This window comes from Rhamphochromis sp. 'chilingali' (genome assembly GCF_963969265.1).
Source record: "Rhamphochromis sp. 'chilingali' genome assembly, chromosome: 13".
Taxonomy (NCBI): Eukaryota; Metazoa; Chordata; class Actinopteri; order Cichliformes; family Cichlidae; genus Rhamphochromis; species Rhamphochromis sp. 'chilingali'.
The window spans coordinates 23,370,538-23,389,813 of NC_137940.1; the positions used below are offsets into that span (position 1 = coordinate 23,370,538).

At 40.4% G+C, this 19,276-nt stretch overlaps 5 protein-coding genes and 1 long non-coding RNA gene across 6 annotated transcripts; 4 read left to right on the forward strand and 2 right to left on the reverse strand.

Annotated features, from left to right (window-relative positions):
- Positions 1-1,547: 1,547 nt before the first annotated feature.
- On the forward strand, positions 1,548-3,751 carry LOC308408409 (protein Wnt-8a-like). The gene is made up of 6 exons (XM_080900629.1): positions 1,548-1,705; positions 1,820-1,853; positions 1,972-2,110; positions 2,310-2,435; positions 2,541-2,683; positions 2,826-3,751. The coding sequence occupies exons 1-6, from the start codon at positions 1,635-1,637 to the stop codon at positions 3,381-3,383; spliced, it is 1,071 nt and encodes a 356-aa protein (XP_080756755.1). The 5' UTR covers positions 1,548-1,634; the 3' UTR covers positions 3,384-3,751.
- Positions 3,752-3,837: 86 nt separating this feature from the next.
- Positions 3,838-6,065, forward strand: LOC308408410 (protein Wnt-8-like). The gene is made up of 6 exons (XM_080900630.1): positions 3,838-4,105; positions 4,213-4,246; positions 4,356-4,485; positions 4,972-5,097; positions 5,186-5,328; positions 5,425-6,065. The coding sequence occupies exons 1-6, from the start codon at positions 4,044-4,046 to the stop codon at positions 5,971-5,973; spliced, it is 1,044 nt and encodes a 347-aa protein (XP_080756756.1). The 5' UTR covers positions 3,838-4,043; the 3' UTR covers positions 5,974-6,065.
- A 2,238-nt stretch (positions 6,066-8,303) lies between these two features.
- lcp2b (lymphocyte cytosolic protein 2b) lies at positions 8,304-13,554 on the forward strand. Its single transcript, XM_080901135.1, has 14 exons — positions 8,304-8,407; positions 8,706-8,768; positions 8,888-8,934; positions 9,136-9,198; positions 9,302-9,336; positions 9,421-9,461; positions 10,244-10,433; positions 11,002-11,103; positions 11,207-11,275; positions 11,388-11,463; positions 11,562-11,640; positions 11,888-11,962; positions 12,134-12,283; positions 12,455-13,554. The coding sequence occupies exons 1-14, from the start codon at positions 8,330-8,332 to the stop codon at positions 12,578-12,580; spliced, it is 1,194 nt and encodes a 397-aa protein (XP_080757261.1). The 5' UTR covers positions 8,304-8,329; the 3' UTR covers positions 12,581-13,554.
- LOC308408732 lies at positions 11,832-16,432 on the reverse strand. The gene is made up of 3 exons (XR_013973838.1): positions 16,301-16,432; positions 14,305-14,416; positions 11,832-11,985 (listed from the first exon to the last, which is right to left on the reverse strand). It is a non-coding gene; the product is annotated as an uncharacterized lncRNA (long non-coding RNA).
- syce3 (synaptonemal complex central element protein 3) lies at positions 14,691-16,252 on the reverse strand. The gene is made up of 3 exons (XM_080901137.1): positions 15,593-16,252; positions 15,237-15,346; positions 14,691-15,099 (listed from the first exon to the last, which is right to left on the reverse strand). Exons 2-3 carry the CDS (start codon positions 15,343-15,345, stop codon positions 14,915-14,917), a joined length of 294 nt encoding a protein of 97 aa, XP_080757263.1. The 5' UTR covers position 15,346; positions 15,593-16,252; the 3' UTR covers positions 14,691-14,914.
- Positions 16,433-16,505: 73 nt separating the features above from the next.
- On the forward strand, positions 16,506-18,514 carry foxi3b (forkhead box I3b). The gene is made up of 2 exons (XM_080901136.1): positions 16,506-17,120; positions 17,233-18,514. Exons 1-2 carry the CDS (start codon positions 16,520-16,522, stop codon positions 17,808-17,810), a joined length of 1,179 nt encoding a protein of 392 aa, XP_080757262.1. The 5' UTR covers positions 16,506-16,519; the 3' UTR covers positions 17,811-18,514.
- The last annotated feature ends 762 nt before the right edge of the window (positions 18,515-19,276 follow it).

Here is a 19,276-nt window from a genome sequence, read left to right on the forward strand (position 1 = left end):
ACTTCTCACCTCCCGAGTTCTGATAGACCCACTTCTCGTACTTCACACTGCAAGCCATTCACCAACTCTCACTGGTCTCCTGTGTCCGAAATTTATTTTAGCTCAGTTTTACTAATGCATATTCACTTCACCACTGTCAATTACTTAAAAGGGTACGTGTGTGCAACACGTTCTCACTCCCAAAGTGTGTAAGGTGGTGGGTAAAAAAAAAAAAGAAGAAATTTTCTATGTGCTCCTTGCAACATTCGTTTAAAATGTCACCCAATAAGCCCGGTGTTTTGTCCTGATCTGTAGTCCTGAGAGTTTCGATACTTATGTCGTCATGTAGACACGCCCAGATTGATTGTTTCTATCAGTAAATCCATTAATATCGTTAAAGGTTCATATTGGCTTAAGCTGTTCTCTACTATTCTCAACTTTTTGAGAGTAAGTCAGACCGGGGGTGGGGTGGGGAGGGGAGCTGTAGGTTTCAGTCACGACCTTAGCTGATATCTAATTAGTGGGGATTATCTACACCTCTCCGCTTTTTGTGCAGGCTGAGTGAATTATTGTTTTAAGGGATTTTGAGTGGCTTAAAGGGGATCTGACAAGTCCGCTGTCCAAGTCGCAAGTAAAAGTATGAAAAGACAGAAACTGGTGGTGATGATTCCTTGATGAGGGACATGATTATGTGGGCTAAAGCCAGAAAGCGAATCAGCGGGATTAAACGTGATCAGCCTGAAAGGATCATCCAATGCTTAAACCTGCATATAACTTACAGTTTTTTAATATTTTATCAAAAGTCAAACTAAACATATTATGAAATAAAATGACCTTGCAATGCTACATTTTAATTGTCATAGCCCTTACGTGTCTTATGTGTCTTTACTCGTGTAAATCCCAGACTGTTTTCGCACCAAGTTGTTTCCCAGGGAAACATCTATTATCCTATTATCACAACGGTGCCAATTTCGCCGATGTGTGAGGCGGTATTTACATGACTATATACTGTCACTCCTGAAAAGCTGTAAGGCTTTGTAGTACCCAGTGTCCCCATGGGATACTGGTGCCATCTCCCGAATGTTTCAAGTGATTTTATTTATATTATCTTTTAGCTAAGCTATCTTCGATTTGTGTGCACATAAAGATGAACAGTAATCACCACAATGAACCCATACAGAGATTACTTTTTGTGTGAATAATGATCTTCTATTAGTCAAAAATAATACTTTTATTCTTAAATGTCTCCAAATCCGGGGGATTATTAGAAGATGGTTTTAATTATTCTATACGTAGTGCTCATATGGATTCACATATACTGACACACATACATATACTTTAAATCCATGCATATACTTTGTTTTTATAATTAGCATCAGAGCCTGGGAACAACAGGTGAATTCGTCTGCGTTGCTTCTTTGAAGTGCACTTATGCACCGACAATTCCTATTTGTCCATGGGAAGCCCCAGCCAATGTCGTTGACGCATTTCACAGTAAAATGTTACTTGCTGGACAAATCTGTCTGTCAAAGGGGGCACGACCATATAAATATCATGAGCGCCGAGTAGGGCGACAAACTTCAGTCGCCTCCTTCTTTTCTTGGCGCTCACATCTGGAATACGTCACACTAGCCTCTGCTTGGAATACACACGCTATGCAACCACTGAATTTCTCTGCAGTCTTGGTTCTGTTCCTGTGTTGTCTTTTTCAGCTGTCATCTGCTTGGTATGTCCTTTTTTTCTCTCGTAAAGAAAGTTTTAAATGCTATAGTTTCTATGGGTTTGCAATTGGTAAAATAACTTACAGGTTTAACATAGCTATCTTTTTTCCCCTCTACAGGACCATGAATAATTTCTTGATGACTGGACCTAAGGTAATACCATTTAAGATTTTAAGAATGAGTGTTGCGTAAAAGCTGTTCCTTCCAGCCAAATTCTATGTAATTAGCACTAACATTAATATTCATAACTTCCTTTCCTTTCTCATCCAAGGCCTATCTGACCTATGCCAGCAGCGTGCGAGTGGGCGCACAGAGTGGGATACAAGAGTGTAAACGCCAATTCGCTTTGGAGAAGTGGAACTGTCCAGAGAACACGCTTTCTTTGTCCCCACACAACGGCATGCGGAGTGGTAAGAACTCTTTTTGAATCAAATCTATGGCAACTAAAATTAGTGAGGTCGTGCGCTTTTTTTGAGAGCAATCTTGAAGCGCCTGTGCGTAAAGTGCTTTTCACGCACAAAACTAGAACTCATCAGTTACGCATTATTCGTGCCAAACTGGATATCCAAGTAAAAAAATCCGGATTTCTTTGTTTGTTATTTATTTTAGCCACAAGGGAAACTTCTTTCGTCCATGCCATCAGCGCTGCCGGAGTGATGTACACGCTCACCAAGAACTGTACGGCTGGGGACTTTGACAACTGCGGCTGCGATGACTCCAAAATTGGACAGCCGGGTAAACATGTATTCCATGAGCATTCTATCCGCGGTTACAGTAAGCGATTTCTAAATTGGCTTGTATTCCTACAGCGAAATAACGTCATGTGCTATTTTGTCTCAGGCGGTGTAGGGTGGATTTGGGGAGGATGCAGTGACAATGTTGCTTTTGGGGAGAAGATCTCCAAACAGTTTGTGGACGCGCTGGAAGATGGGCATGACTCGCGCGCAGCGGTCAACTTGCATAACAACAAGGCAGGCAGACTGGTAAGATTTGATCTTAATATTATTGACGGTTTTTTTTTTATGTCAATAGTGTTCTGACACAGCGTAATAAATGAAAAACGAGATCGTTGTTTTTGTTTGGCTTTCTGTTTATTTTTTGGTAAAACGTTTGTGCTCTCGACAGGCAATCAAAGCAACCATGAGGAAAGCCTGCAAATGTCACGGAGTATCTGGAAGCTGCACCATCCAAACCTGCTGGATGCAGATGGCCGATTTCAGAGAAGTGGGCAACTACTTGAAGATGAAGTACAAACATGCAAAGGAACTGGAAATGGACAAGAAAGCGGCGAGAGCAGGGAACAGCGCGGACAACCGAGACGCAGTCACGCACACTTTTTTGAGCGTCGCTACAAGGGAACTCATTTACCTGGAGAGTTCTCCAAATTACTGCGTCAAGAACCAGACCCTCGGACTCCACGGTACAGAGGGACGGGAGTGCTTTAAGGAGGACAAGAACATGTCCGAGTGGGAGAAAAATAGCTGCCGCAGATTGTGCAATGAATGCGGCCTAAAAGTGGCGAAGAAGCGCACAGAGGTTTTCACCAGCTGCAACTGCAAATTTCACTGGTGTTGCACAGTTAAGTGTGAAAAATGCAAGCGAGTTGTAGCCAAATACTTTTGCGCGCACAAAAGTGGGAGGAAAAAGAACAAAAAAGGCAGGAACAGTGCGCATCAACAATGACTGGGATCTCTTGCAAAATTTGAACTCTTCACATTATTCGATAAATATGATTTTCATCATATTAACCAGTTTTATATTTACGAACTACATGAGAAATTATTCTGCATCACATGAATGTTATTTAAATTTTTTAGCTGAAGTCCTTTAAAGTACCTTTCCCCCCTTTAGTATTGAATGGAGTGTGTATAGGTCAAATTTTGTCTTGTGGACCAAAATCTTCAAGCATTGGAGCAACAGTAGCAGTGTTGGGAACTTGGGAGTTCCGAGGATGTTTGTTCGCTGTTTATCACGTGTGACTACTGAAATTGGTTTAATATTTAAAAGTCTACCTAATAATTATTTAAAATAATAAATATTTTTATACAATACACGTAACTGCCTCCCAGTTTGTCGGTGGTAAAATTCTGAGTCTTTTAGTCTTATATGCGGGTGCCTTGGTGTCATACAGTCTTTGGTAGGTAAATAAATTACTTCCTAATGCCAACCTTTGAAGTGCGAATAGGCGTCTCCTGAACCAGTCACCCAATCAGCTTTCTCGGGTCTCAAGACAAAGAAGAAGACTTATTTGGTCCTCAGTCAAGTAAAGGACAAAGCTGCAGCACACGGGGTCAAAATACCTACATCTCTATAAGCAGGATAACGACAACGGGATAGGTGAAGATGGCGCAATCAATTTTTTGGCTGCTGTTTGTTTCGTGTAGAATCAATCCTGGATACGCTTGGTAAGACATGTATACACTAGTTGCATGCATGCTTTAAAATAAGTGAACAGAAGACAGAATTATATGACTTTTATTATTATTATTATCATTATTATTATTGTTCTCAGGGTCGCAAGCAATTTTCTGATGACGGGGTCAAAGGTATATATACATATATATTTGATTGCTTTTATTGTGGCAACATTTTTTTCCACATTTCAAATGTAATAAAAACAAAATAAAGGACAGACTGTCACTGCCTCTTCTGCAGGACTATCTCACCTACGCAAAGAGCGTGCAGGTGGGCACACAGACTGGCGTCCAGGAGTGCAAACGCCAGTTTGCCTGGGATAGATGGAACTGCCCCGACAGCGCAACCCAGCTTAAAGGACTGAAACGAGGTAGTTATTGTTTCTCTATTGAGCCTCAAGTTTTATTCGGCATTTCCAACCAAATGATTGGTTTTCCCAGATTTTCCTGGCAAAAAGTAATTTCCAGTGTTTCTATGCTTTTTATGTGTTAATTAAAGCAATTAAATCAATTAAAATATCTTTACAGAACTATTGTTAGACTTGTTGCAATCTCTGCTACGCCCCTGGCCAGACCTGCCTTTAAAATACTCTTTTACCCGTGCTTGAATATGCACACGCACACCCATGGATGTGGATCTATTTTTCATGTTTTTGATGCTGATTTAGTTGGTGACCTTTGGACATGTTGACCTTTATACCACTTTATTTTTCTTTGTACCTTTGTAGTGTGGCCTTGATTATCACAGAGTTATAATAAAAACAATGCAACATTCTACACGTTATTAGTCAATGCTGGTTATGTATTCTCCTATAAGAGGCTGTGGCAGTAGACCTTGTATGTTTCCTCTCATTCAGCCACCAGAGAAACGGCTTTCGTTCATGCTATCAGTTCAGCAGGGGTCATGTACACTCTGACCAGGAACTGCAGTCTTGGCGAACTCGAAAACTGTGGCTGCGATGGTTCAAAGAACGGAAAGCTTGGTGAGTCAACGTACGAGTTACAGCGCCATTTGTCAACATGCAAGTTCTTAATTAATGATCTTTAAGTATTCAAAACTGTGTCGTGCAGGCGGTCGCGGATGGTTGTGGGGTGGCTGCAGTGCTAACGTGGAGTTTGGAGAGAGGATTTCCAAAGAGTACGTGGATGCGGAAGAGACGGGTCAGGACTCTAGGGCTGCTGTCAACCTCCACAACAACGCGGCTGGCCGATTGGTGAGTTGTTTTCAAACGACACGCACTTCTTTACTAACCCTTCATCACTCAGCGCTAAGGCATCAGCAGCCGTTAACAGAACCTTGTTTCCAACAGGCCGTGAAAGACACAATGACGCGTATCTGCAGATGCCACGGAATGTCTGAGAGCTGCAGTGTCAAAACCTGCTGGACACAGCTGTCCGATTTCAGAGCCGTGGGCAATTACTTGAGGATCAAGTACATTCACGCTGAAAAGCTGGACATCGACCAAAAGCGCATGAACGCCGGTAACAGCGCGGATATCCAAGGTGCCATCATGGACGCGCTCGGCAGCATCGCACAGTCAGAGCTCATCTACCTACAGGACTCTCCAGACTACTGCAGGAAGAACGCCAGCTTGGGGGCGCACGGCACGGAGGGCAGGGAGTGTCTGCTGCACGGACAGGGCTTGACGCAAGGGGAAAGAAGGAGCTGCCGCAGGCTGTGTCACGAATGCGGCCTGGGAGTGGAAGAAAAGCGCACGGAGGTGATGAGTAGCTGTAACTGCAAATTCCACTGGTGCTGTAAGGTGCACTGCGAGGACTGCGCCCACGTTACAGTCAAACACGTGTGCGGCAGGAAGGACGGTGGGGATGGAAAACGAAGAGATCGTGGACCCAAATGAAAACGACTGCGTTTATGGATTTGTCTGTTTGCACTTTCCCCCCTCTTTCGTGTATGATATCCTAGTGTCTATTTATTAAGAATGCTGTAATTAAAATAAAAATGTAAAAAAAAAAACCCTTCTAAATATTTGTATCTACAATTTCAGTTTTTCTCTAGAAGAGGGCCACCACAGTTTCTGACACCGCGCACGCACATAATAAGAATCAACTGCATGCATTTTAAAAGGGGGATTACAGGGATAACATCGTGCAGTTTACGCCACACCGAGGTGTCGATCCAGCGTTTATCCGCCACCACTTTGATGTCAATGTGGATTGATTTTTATTCAAAGAGCAAAGAGCCTTTGAAAGACAAATTAGGGAAGCGCTTCCACCATTCAAGTTACAGTGTTTGGTTGGTAATCGGCGACACCATTGCCCACGCTAGTCTTTGTCACATTCCAAATGGAATGCAAATGTGTCTCAACACATTAAAGCTAAAGCCTGGTGTTTATTCGCTGTTACATGAATCTTGTATATGCAATCAGACACTTATATAAAAGCATGACTCACTTTTTTCCCCTGAAAAGCAAGATGATTTCTAATCTTATCATCTGCAAGTAATTAGGTATTAGTATTAGATCTATCTCTGCTGGCATGTCAGTTTTTCTCTCCTGTACCCCCTGTATCTCCAAAACCTTGCCTCTCAGCTGGATGTGTCATAAATCTGCCACTGATTCCACTAAATGACTGATGGCATGGATATTACCTTCTTCAGGGGGCCCATGGCTGGAGGGGAAGGCGTAGGGGGAGGGAATGTTAACAGTTATGGGTCTGGTGACAGGTCTGTTTCACTATCTTTACAGAACAGTTACTGTTGCACCAATAAAAACACAGAGATAAGTGAGAAATTCTGACATGAATTATCAGACTATCTGGTGTCTCTACATCATAAAGCCCCGAGACCTGGGGCAAAACAGCGAATGCATTCCACTTTTTCAGTTTTCAACCATGTTTGCAATGTGAAATTAGGCATGTCATATTAAATCTAAACACAAACACTGTGGCAAATAGTTACACAACTCTACAAATAAACAGACTACTGTTAGCGTATGTACTGTTTGGGGACAAAATTGGGTTCTAACACAACCAAGGATCAAAGAAGCATAACATCAAGTTAAATTCCTGGCTGCAGAAGCAAACAAATAACACTCTCACCGACCTGAAACGCTCCCTCCCACACTTCCCATTTGTCTGTTTCCCCTCTAGGGATGTCCCGTATTTCCCATGCTGTCCTGCTGTGCGTTAATGAAGGTTTTGCCCCACTGGAGGCCCTCACGCTTTATCTCTACTCTCCAGTGAATACATTACTGGTGCCATATTGTTCCCATATGATGCTCAGCTGTGCTTGGATTTACTCTACAAGTGAGATGCCCCTGAGCAGACCCTGCATTTGACATTTTTTTCACCCACTAAACTGCATTTATTTATCTTTCAGGAGTTTTATGATTTTAGCATTTCAAACATTTTAGACTCAGTAAAGGAATATTTTTTTTAAGGAAGAACTTACATTGACCCATCACTTTTTATTATTTATACCACATTTGGTGGCAGTTACATGTCACAGGGGTATGTTTCCAATTCAGGATAAAAGAAGAAAACAGAGGTAGGGGGTTCTGCCACAAGGACCCCCCAGGGGAACTTGTGTATTCTCCCAGAGTGGCTCAGGGGGGTCAGAGCGTGATTGATCACCCCTTCTCATTGCTGCCCTCCTCTATCACCAGGGTGTGAGATACCAAGAGGTCTCACACAAGCTGCAGGTGGGAAAAAAGACCGAACACAACCAACAATAAGACTAAAAGGTAGAATGGTAATAAAAGTGTGTGTGTGTGTGTGTGTGTGTGTGTGTATATATATATATATATATATATATATATATATATATATATATATATATATATATATATATATATAAAACCCTAACTCACAATGTGAGACATAACATCTACAATCCAAGCATCACTATTTATCCCGGGTTTGCATTTCAGTTTGCAAGTCTGCTGTCCATTAAAAATTGACAATCAACTTTGAGCAGACTTAACCATGTGTTAGAAATGAAATCAACAGCCTCTGTGTTTACAGATCGACCATTTGCAGTGCATGCATGCTCTATTCATAGCTTTCTGACCACAGAAGCCTTTTACTCTCTTACACAATAGGTGAGAGAGTATAAAAAAAAAAAACACACGCATTCTTAAAGTGTGCTTAAGCAGGGGTAATTTTAGACCGATCATTTCACAGTGATGAGTAAGATGATGGCTGGCAAGTAAAGTCACTGTGTTATCAAGTGTAAGTTATCATTCACAACAGACAAGAATGAATTTTTCTAACGTTCCCTCAAAAGCAGAGGTGATGGGATGGAATGCCCAAACTCTAGCGGACTACATGCGGAAGGTGAGTATTAAAACTAGTTTGAAGGTGAAAGTAGAGATGTTTATACCTTCCAAGTACTGTAGTCTCTTGATTAACATTATTTATGAACATCTGATAAGCGCGACTGCATAATTTGCAAAAACAAAAGCTCACTTTTTAACCAAGAAAAAGATATATTTCCTGCTTTTTCATTCATGCCTTGTTTTAGTTGGTAACACCTTATCTAAAAAGTAGCATTTCACGCTAATTTAAGGAAACAACAAACAAACAAGAAAACTTGCATGGTTTAAATGTGCTCAAAGCTTCACTCTCCTCTCAGCTTAAACTGCCAGGCTGTGACAGAGTAGTGACAAAGAGCAGCATAGATGGAGCACAGTTTATGGTAAGCGTGTCTGTGTGTGTGTGTGTGTGTGTGTGTGTGTGTGTGTAACATTTCTTTTTTTATTATTCTGAAATCACAATAAATCTGACTTTCATGATCTCCAAATCCATGTCATGTAGAATATGACAGAGTGTGATCTGCAAGTGTTCCCCTGCCTCTTTGTCCCGTGAGTCTAACTGAAAGTGTATTTCTTACACTGACAAATTACCCAACAATTAATATCTCTGAAAACATGAAAAGGTTCATTATATTGATTGGTTGCATGTTTTTTTGTATTAAGTATTTTGGACCCTAAATTAATAAATAATATAATGATACTTACCATCTTTGATAATATTTTACTTGTCTCTGTGCTGCACCTTTATAGAGTAATTACTAAGATACAAACTGAAATCAACAAAGAAGAGCGCAAGAAGGCTACTAGTCACAAGTAAGAGCGTAAACTACATACACTATTTATATCTTCAGCTGACTCTAAAACAGTTGCTCACCGAACATAAAAAAAAACCTGTCTGTTTTATTTTTTTGTCCAGATCAAAACCGCTGAAGTATCCGAAACAAGATAAAGGTCAGTTTAACCGTGTCTGTAACATTGTGCTACCATCTTTCGTAAGGCTTCACTGTCCTCTTTTTACAATTTATTTCACTACAGTATTTGTACAAGAAGTAGACGTTTGGGAATCTGATGAGTTCGTAAGTAAATACACTAGCCACTTCATTAGGCACCCCTTGCTTGCTTGTTGGACCCCCTTTTGCTTTCAGAATCACTTAATATTTGTGGCACAGAGTGCATCAAAGTGCTGGAAACATTCCTCAGAGATTTTAGTCCATGTTTACACGATGGCATTTTGCAGTTGTTGGTTCTGATTCTAATCGTTGAGTTTGAGAGGATCTGAGCTTTGTGACGTGGTGCAGCAGCCAAACTCGACTAGATGTTTTTCAAATCTTCTACTGCCTGACTTTGATGACCATGTGTGAACTGTTGCCTCAGTTTCCTGTTCTTAGTTGACAGGAGTCGTCTTCTTCTCCTGCAGCCCATCTGCTTCAATGTGTTGTGTGTTCAGGGATGCTCTTTTGCATAACTTGGTTGTATCGAATTACTGCTGAGTTAGTTACCATTTTGAACTCGGACATTCCACTTACTGCATATTTTCTCTTTTTCTGACCATTTTCTGTAAATCCTTTATCTATGTGAGGGAAAAACCCAGGGGTTCATCAGTTTCTGAAATATTCAGACAAGGCGATAACAATCATGCCACATTCAGCAGGTGGCTTTCAAGATGTTTGCATGCCTAAATGCACTGCCGTAAACGTGATTACCAAGTTGATATTTGTTTTAACAAGCAATTGTACGTATGCACCTAACAGCTTAATTACGCACCTAATACGTCATGTGAAATTTTTTTAAAAAGTTGCTTTTGTCATGAGTTGCACTCATGCGCTCTGCTTGTATCACATGTCCGGGCTGCGGTAAGGACAATGAGAGCGATGATCCAATCTATGAGGGTCCAGAACACGAAGCAGAGAATTACAACTGCAGTGTAGTTGAGCAACAACCAGGACAGGACAAGACAAGTGAAGCAAAGTACAAGCAGCCTGCTGCTGGAGACCTAGCGAAGCCTCCAAGACCCCCCCGAGGGCCAAAACCTCCAGACTGTCAAAGAGGTAAAGGAGAGCAATTCAGAATAATACTGTATAAAGAAATGCAGTTATATATGTAAGCATCTCAGTGCCTATATGAATTGGGGACACTTTCACAGAGATACTAGACTATATTAGACCTGTCTGTATGGGTAGAGCAGCCCTATTTTTGCTCAGAGATTAGTCTGAGACAAGACTGACAAAAACAAAGACTAATTTCAAGCCAAACAAAATAGACACTTTACCCCCAGGCTGACTCAAGACTGTGGCACCAATCAGTGACATTTGCTTTGACTAGTGTGACTCACTGGTAAAAAGAGGAATGACTTCAAATTTGCGGTTTGCTAACATTATTATGCAGCTTTTTTTGAGGCTGTAGCACTGAAAATGTAGCTCTGCTACAGGTTTCTGTGATGAGAATTTTATGCAGCATGTTATGCCTACCTACACTGTACAATTTCTTCTAAGGTTTGACTATTTATTTATTATATTTTTTGGAAGTAGCTAATTCTCCTGCTCCTCCTTTACCTAGTATGCTTTGAAACCAGAACTGGCATTAATGTGTCCTGAATGTATGATAACATGTGCACAGAACCTCTTCCTGATCCACCATTCTCTCAAAGAACCTTCAAACCTCCACTGCCATCAACCCCAAGGGGGGATCACATCCTCCAAAGACCGTTAAAACCAGCAGGTAACAAAAATGTGTTGAATCAAAAAGCTGAATTTACCAGTTATGATGAGTGTTGTACGCCCATTTCATTGAAAGATTTCCTTTTTTTTTTTTTATTTATAAGTTCCTGCAAGTGTGCACTTAGACCGGAGCAAGAAGCCTGGATCATCCCAAAAAGACATTCCAAAAATAAGTATGCAACCTACAACATGCTGGAATAGTTATAGCAGGTGTCCTACAAAAGTGTTACACTGTTGTTACAATGTTTATCATTTCTATTTCACACCATCAACAATGTCCACAAGAGGGCAGTGCTGTAAAAGATACTATCAGCAAACCTCATCATCCAAAGGTGCCTGTGCCTACTGATGTGTCCAATAGGTAGAACAGCCTGAACAATTTATGAGCATAAAAAGACGTTCACTTTAATTCAATGCAACTATTTAATAATTGTGTGTGTTGAATCTCTCCTCTTTCAGGCCAAGTAAATTAATTCCAGAACCTTCAGGAGTGACACAATCTACAGAAGAATACAATTCGACACCAAGACTAAAAAAGGTATTAAAAAAAAAAAAGTGCGTTAAGTTATTTATACAAATGTGAGAAAACCCAATGGTCCAATTAAGGTTTTATTTATAGATCATGAGCACTTTCAGAAAGGAAACAGCAGATCACAATGCTGTACAAAGAGAAAGAACAACAGAGATGCTTATATCTTATACACTGCCTTTTATTAACTAGTCTAACTGGAACTGTCTGTGATAGCGCTACACTTACACTGACTGTTCTATCATGGTGCGCTCAGGGCTTGGATTCGAGTTGGTATGGAGGAAAGTTGACAAGACACCAAGCTGAGGCTGCTCTTCGGGAGGTCAACAAGGTCAGATGTTGCACCTTCTCATTCTAAAGCAGACAGAAAAACACACACACACACACACACACACACACACACACACACACACACACACACACACACACACACATCTGAAATGTTACTGGATGCATAATGTGAATGTATGGGTTTGTGTATTTACATGTATGTATCTTTAAGGATGGTGCCTTTGTGGTGAGGGACAGCTCTAACGGCTCAGTCGAGCACCCCTTCACCCTGATGCTGCTGTATCAAGACAAGGTTTACAACATTAAGATCCGTCACCAAGGCAATGGCTACACTCTCGGCAGTGGCCTCAAAAACACCAAGGTAAACTGGAAGCAATGACAGCGTAATGTTACAAAAAAAAAAATCAACATGCTCGCTTAAAGTAAACTATTCACATCTTGCGGCACGCCTCGGGGAATGTGTGATGCTAAGTTGTGCTGCACTGCATCATTAGGTCCCCGTCATTTTTTGTGTGTGCTGTTTGTGCTTCAGAGTTTCCCTGGGGTGAAGGAGCTGATTAACCATCACACACACACCCCGCTGCAGCTCATTGATGCCACAGACCAGAGTCATGAAGAGCACCCCCAGAGTTGTCTGCTGCACCCTACGGGACATTGACCAGCACTGACAACAGTTTTAATGTGCGTGTTCGCACCTTTCTCTGTGCTCATATATGCTAATCTGTGTGCATGCATACATGCGTGGCCTATTCAAAATCTTTTTAAGAACATGTAAAGCAAATGTCACAATTTTCACTCTCAAAGGTCATTGTTATGCAATTCATCTTTGTGCTGCTCTCACTTGTATTTTTAGTAAACACAAAGAGAGATTTTTTTTTCTTACATGGGTCATGGTTTGTTCACAAAGGAGCACAGCATTACCTCCTTTATTCACACCTCTGAGGACTGCTGCTTAACTGCCTCTTGGATTTTTAGAGACGCCAACTTGTCAGGGTGGCCAACACAAACGATCAGATCACATTGTCTCTGATTGGTTCGCACTGCCGGCAGAAAGCAAATATCTTGTTTCACAGCTGTGTCAGATCTATCAAATATTATTACACTTTAAAACCACACAGTCTGAATTTAAAACCGAAACACAAAACATGTACTGACATATTAGGTTGCTTTCTCGTTTGTCTTGCTATTTCAAACAGCACTACTAATTCAGTGTGACTGACAACAACATATGTTTTTGTGTCCTAGATTTACATAGCAATGTAATGCAAGCCAAATTAGTTGAATCTGAGAGATGTGCTGATGGACACATTTGTCCTTTATTTAGTACATCAGGACTTAGCAGGGCAGCTCAAATAAGTCAAAAGATATAGACCAAAAACTGAGTGAGATATGTATTTGATCCCATACAATCAGCCAGAACTCAGGTTGTCCCCATGTGACACTTAATCAGTCAAACAATTATAGATACTCCTGAGCTCAACTCATTATGTATATTAAGCACACCTGTCTACAGAATTAATTTCTTCCACCAAAATAGAGACCAAAGAACTGTCAGAGGACATCAGGGACAACACTGTAGATTTGTACAAGGCTGTTATGGGCTACAAGACCATCAACAATAAGCTTGGTAAAAAGATAACAACTATTGGTGTGACTATTTTACAATTAAAGAAATATATAATGAACATTAATCGAGCCTTTGCATTTATTTAGAAGTGAAATAATGTTTTCCACTTAAGCGTCCAAAAATATTATACCTAAAACACTTTTACATTAACTTGAGTACACCTCGTATGATTTGTTGTTGGGGATAACTTAATTCATTGCAAAAATGTACTATATCAAAACATAATTTTAGATTAAACATATATATATATATATATATATATATATATATATATATATATATATATATATATATATATATATATATATATATATATATATATATATATATATATATATATTTGGGTCCAGGCTTTTAGATATTTAAGTGAGCAGATAAGAAATCACACTGATCTGACAGTTGTTGCACAAAGCTGTCCCCCGTGGCAAAAAAAAAAAAAAAAGGTAGCTGCATGCCTCACATCAAAGAGCTTGATGGACAACCACGTGTAAAACCCTTCAGTTACTCCTATCTACCAATCAGCAGAGCACAGTTTGACAGACATCATGTAGTATCACGCAGATCTGCACCACTGACACCGACAAGCAAGGCTGAGCCAGCCCATAATGCCCTTGTAGTTATCACATTTCACATCTGGGAGAGGAGTTTCATCATCTGCTTTGCATATTTGCAAATTGATCAGCAACTTCACGTTAGTGGCAAAAATGATTGTTTTCTGACATTTTTGAAGTACCAAGTAAGGGAGTCAAACATACGTGCCAGACGATCCAAGGCGCTTGAAAGGGAATCTAGCTCTCTCATTATGTTCACCAGGTCAATGCAGGTGTTAGAGGTAGCTTCTTCTTCAACCTTCTTTGTGTTCTCCATCTGAAAATGAAGTTCATACACACAAAAAACAGTCAGTCACCTATCAGCATACACAAGGTAAATCAAATGTGACAGACAATCATGAATGGCAATGTTGTATTTCAGCTAAAAGTCATCCATAACAGTAAAACTAAAACACATATTTTACTGTTTACATTTAGGGTAGGGCTCCAAAAAACAAAGAAAAAAATGACAGAACACATTTTTATTTCAATTTTTATTAATTTATTTAATTAATTTACTTAAAAAATCTTTCTAAAAAAATTACACAGACCAGGGCAGTTTAATAGTGAGAAAACAAACATTACAGTCCATTCAAATGAATAATTAACCATCAAAATACTGTTTTAGTGCAAGTAGTCAGAACTAAACAAGGCATGAATGCCCACCTCCAGCTACCAAAAACAAACAGATCCGCTGGGATTTCAATGTTAACATTTAAAAGTTAAAACTTGTTAATTCTAGTGCCTACTTGTGAACTCAAAACTCTTATAAGCATCACATCTGAGAAAGTGTTGTGACAGCAGTCTCAGCAGATTTGTCAATCTGTGACTCCTGGTCAGGGTCTCCGCAAACAGCAGCTCTACATTTGAGATAAGCTTCCTTCAGCTTTTGCATAGAGACTCCCAGCTCCGGACTAGTCCGCAACGCCACCATATCATAGGCCATCCAGGTCAGGTGCGCTGCGGGCAGACAGATAAGAAGAGAGTGACATCGCATGTTTCAGACATTTATTTTAGTTACCTAAGCTTCACGCCCAAGCTATCTGAGCTCATATTGACCTCTCTAAATATGCCACAATACCGTTAACGTCCCATACCTGACATACTCTCAACGTCTTCAATCATCCTCTCCAATTCCTTGTTCATCGCCAGCATGTCGTCGTCGCTGATGCGTGGAAGCTCGGAGCGAGTGGACGAATCGGCCATCCTGATTGCACACGTATTATTTATTTTATCACGTCTCCCTTTACAAACACCTCCGCATGAAAATAGCTAACGTTAGCTAACGCTAGGAACGAGCCTGTTACTGTTAGCAAAGTGATGTTAGGGCAGAAAAAAAGTTAGCAAAGTAGACTTCTAAAACTAAGATGTTGTAACATTTGTCGAGGCAGGCTAGTAAACTTGAGTTTTCTCGCCGGGGTCTGAAGGTAATGTTCAAAACTTATAAACTTACCTTAGGAAAGTTTGTCGGCTGCTTTGGAAAATAAGGGTCTCGCGCTAATGTAAGAAAGCAAAAAATAAGCATGCGCATTGTCATGTCACAAACGCTCACTTTGAACTGTGATGAGGTTTTAATATCCTACACAGTAATGCACTATTTTAACACATGAATTGAATAAACCTATTGTAACAAAACCTGCTATCATGCGAATAGAGTGTAGGTGACTGTATTCTTTATATTATCATAAATGGTCATTTGGATTCAGCAATGGAAGCCTATATTATTTCAAGGAGGTAATCTCGTCCCCCTAGAGTTATATAAACTGAATCTGCTTACAGTCCATTTTCCTCATTACTGCTGGAGGCAAGTATTAAGTGAGTACTTTTCCTGTTTGTTGTGTAACAATATATATATTGATGTAATATATTGTTTTGTTCATGAACAATATACTGTTTCCTTAAGGCTATTTCTTAAGGATTTTTGAATCAGATCGTTTACTCAAGTAGTCTACTTTTATATGTTTGACATGAAATGTTTGTAAAGATTAAAAAGAAATCATAAACCAGGGTGTTAACAAAATTGTCTGCCATAGGTTAAACTTAATAGTATCCTTGTAATATCCAAAAAATATGACAAATGGTGGACAAACACCATGAGTGGAAAATTATTTTTCCACTCAAGTAGTCAACTAGCTGACAACAGGAAAAAAAATGAGCTCACCTGAAAAAACAGCCAATCAAAATAGAGGGGGGCGTTTCCAGAGGAAAAGATAAAAGTGTGCCAGGTGACATCTTGACATACAAGCAAGGACAAAGACAAGAGTAAAGAGAAAGAGCAGGACTTTTGGAGTGGAGAGAAAGAGTCTGAGAAGTCTTGAGAAGAAAACCCATCAAAGGCAAAGAATTAAGAAGAGACAGAGAAGTGAGAAGAAACTTGACAATGTCTTCATTTGAGGCCCAGAGTCAGTCTCCTCCTCGATGTGGCCCGCAGTTTCCGAGCCTCGGCCAGGAGCCCCCTGAACTCAGCATGTACGGCGACTGTTACTACCCTCCTCCTTCACTGCCAAGTCCTCAGCGCACTACTCCTACCACCTATGAGATAAGTGACTACACCAGCTCCTCCTCAAACCCTTACCTATGGTTTAACAGCTCTGGGATCAACACATCGCCGTACCTGGCTACCACCGCCCCGCCAGGTAATCCCGGCCCTCCGTTTGTTCCTCAGCACTATGGCATGCAGAGGCCTTACCTGGGTCCACCTGGTGCTGGCGGTCCAGGAGGGGAACTGAGCTGGTTCTCCCTCCCTTCACAAGAAGATTTGATGAAGCTGGTACGCCCCCCTTACTCCTACTCTGCTCTCATCGCTATGGCTATCCATGGAGCACCAGACAAGAGACTGACGCTGAGTCAAATTTATCAGTACGTCGCTGATAATTTCCCTTTCTACAACAAGAGCAAAGCGGGCTGGCAGAACTCTATCAGACACAACCTGTCCCTTAATGACTGCTTCAAAAAAGTGCCAAGAGATGAGGATGACCCAGGTATGTAATTTTTGCATTTTGCATAGTTATGGTTGTGCTTTGAATTACTTTAATGGAATCTATTTACGTCTCTTCCATTCTAAAAGTCTTATTTTCTTCCTTGATAATTTAGGTAAGGGCAACTACTGGACACTTGACCCAAACTGTGAAAAGATGTTCGACAATGGAAACTTCCGCCGCAAAAGAAAGAGAAAGTCTGATTCTCTGTCCAGTGGAGATGGCAGTTCAGGGCCTCCAGAATCAGGTGACAGTGAGAGGGCCAGTCCTAAACACTCCAGCAACCCCAGCCTAAACATGTCGCCCGCAACGGACAGGATTCCTTCACCTTCACTGTCAGTTCCCGGGCCGTGCCTGAGCAGCTTCTTATCTGAAATGTCTGGAGTCTCCAATGGGGGAACAAATGAGGTGGGAGGTAGTGGGTTGAGCAGGCCGCTGCAGATGAACGTTCCTTTAGATGGGCCACATAGACCCACACAGCCAGGAAGCTTTAGTACCTATTCGGCCAACTCCAGTGGTTCAGAGTGGGTACCACAAGTTCCAGCTCCACCCGCACTCTCCTCTTCACCCAGCCACTCCTCGTTAGGTTACACTAGCCCCATTCTGAATCAGTACAATGGCTCCAACAGTCATTTTTACCCTACACTGAGTTCTACAGGTGTCATCTATCATCGTGAGGGCACAGAGGTTTAATAAGACGTTGATGGGGGAGAAGGTGTTTGAAGAGACTCTTGATGGGAAATCCATCTGGTTATTTTTTTTTCTAAGAGAGGGTCCGTTGTAGAAAATACACAAACACAAAGTGTGTTTGCGCTGACTGAGACAGTTGAGATCACCAAAGCGTGTGAAAGCTGCGTAAAAAGTCTTTAATTCCCACAGGAACAGCTTAGTCAGCTGCAGCGGACTATAGTTATCACTCCCTGAAACCGCAGCCAGACTCACTATCAGATCTTCAGTCAGCTTTTATTCTAACTAAAGCTTGTTTCTATCTGATCTGAGTCATTATTAGCAGATCCTAGATCTGAAGTGCTGACATCAGGCTATTCCACTGCTATCTATGATTCTCCGATGGTATCGCCATTACAATGCTCAGCATATTTAGAGTAGGTAAATTATTCTGTTGTCTACAAAACATCTGTAGTTATTGCTGTAAAGTAAAAAACAAGTAAAAATGTTAATGTATACCATGTTTTTTTATAGTGCTAAAACAAAAGCATCTCATTGACCTACAGTCTTAACGGTAATTGCAGTTTGTAAATATGTTTATGTGTTGTGTAATTTTATACATATGAGCTGTTGGTTTGTCGTTACAACTTTTATTGTGTAAAATGGATTTGCAATGTATGGTGTGTACTATATTTGTTGCATTTTGATATGAATAAAAGGTTTGAGTTACAGCTGCATTTTCCTTATTATTTATTTATTTTCATTTTTTTATTTTAAGATAAATAAATTACACTTTCCCAGTCAATAAACTACCCATAGGCAATCACAAACACTTACCAAAAAAAAGACAAAAATAAAATGATAAGCACTTCGTGACAAAAAAAAATAGTCCTGTCTGAAAAGCGATGACCAGTACTGTGGAACCTGCATGTCGGTGTAACCTGATCTTTGTGTGATGGATAGTTAACTGATTCTCCTAAACGGTGAAAATCCACATTCCCATGCTGTCCCTCTTCCCTACTCTAAACATTAAAGTCATTCTCTATCACACCATCTGTGCACACATACTGCTGACTGGATGCAAGCAGCTTCATTAGGGGAAAGGGGACCAACTGTAAAACAGCTGTAAAGATGCTGATGCATGAATTACCAACTAAATGGAACACAGCAGCTCAATCCAGTTTGCATTTGTTATTACCCGATGAATTTTAATACTGTCAAAACTGTATACCAAATGAGAACAATCCTAACAATAAACGAGAACGAATTAAATCAAAGTGCCAAGAATAAATAAGCTTTTTATTTGTACATCAATAAATAAAACAAAAATGCGTAAATATTTAAGTGTTGTATACATTTTGGAGAAAAAAATATAACATCTAATAAAGAAATAGTACTTATTACAAAACTTGTGTAAACTGAATTTGCAACTTTAATGTAACTTTGTAAAGTCAGATCTATCCAAGAAATTGGATTTATATATCTTGACAAAG

Excerpts from the sequence above, each read along its gene's own strand:
- LOC308408409 (XM_080900629.1), top strand. The coding sequence starts at position 1,635 with ATGCAACCACTGAATTTCTCTGCAGTCTTGGTTCTGTTCCTGTGTTGT. Across the intron at positions 1,854-1,971 it reads TCTTGATGACTGGACCTAAG|GCCTATCTGACCTATGCCAG; the intron begins GTAATACCATTT and ends TTCTCATCCAAG. Across the intron at positions 2,111-2,309 it reads ACACAACGGCATGCGGAGTG|CCACAAGGGAAACTTCTTTC; the intron begins GTAAGAACTCTT and ends TATTTATTTTAG.
- LOC308408410 (XM_080900630.1), top strand. The coding sequence starts at position 4,044 with ATGGCGCAATCAATTTTTTGGCTGCTGTTTGTTTCGTGTAGAATCAAT. Across the intron at positions 4,106-4,212 it reads ATCAATCCTGGATACGCTTG|GGTCGCAAGCAATTTTCTGA; the intron begins GTAAGACATGTA and ends TATTGTTCTCAG. Across the intron at positions 4,486-4,971 it reads GCTTAAAGGACTGAAACGAG|CCACCAGAGAAACGGCTTTC; the intron begins GTAGTTATTGTT and ends CCTCTCATTCAG.
- lcp2b (XM_080901135.1), top strand. The coding sequence starts at position 8,330 with ATGAATTTTTCTAACGTTCCCTCAAAAGCAGAGGTGATGGGATGGAAT. Across the intron at positions 10,434-11,001 it reads ACCTCCAGACTGTCAAAGAG|AACCTCTTCCTGATCCACCA; the intron begins GTAAAGGAGAGC and ends ACATGTGCACAG. Across the intron at positions 11,963-12,133 it reads CTCTTCGGGAGGTCAACAAG|GATGGTGCCTTTGTGGTGAG; the intron begins GTCAGATGTTGC and ends TGTATCTTTAAG.
- syce3 (XM_080901137.1), bottom strand. The coding sequence starts at position 15,345 with ATGGCCGATTCGTCCACTCGCTCCGAGCTTCCACGCATCAGCGACGAC. Across the intron at positions 15,100-15,236 it reads AGACGTTGAGAGTATGTCAG|CGCACCTGACCTGGATGGCC; the intron begins GTATGGGACGTT and ends GTCTGCCCGCAG.
- foxi3b (XM_080901136.1), top strand. The coding sequence starts at position 16,520 with ATGTCTTCATTTGAGGCCCAGAGTCAGTCTCCTCCTCGATGTGGCCCG. Across the intron at positions 17,121-17,232 it reads AAGAGATGAGGATGACCCAG|GTAAGGGCAACTACTGGACA; the intron begins GTATGTAATTTT and ends TTGATAATTTAG.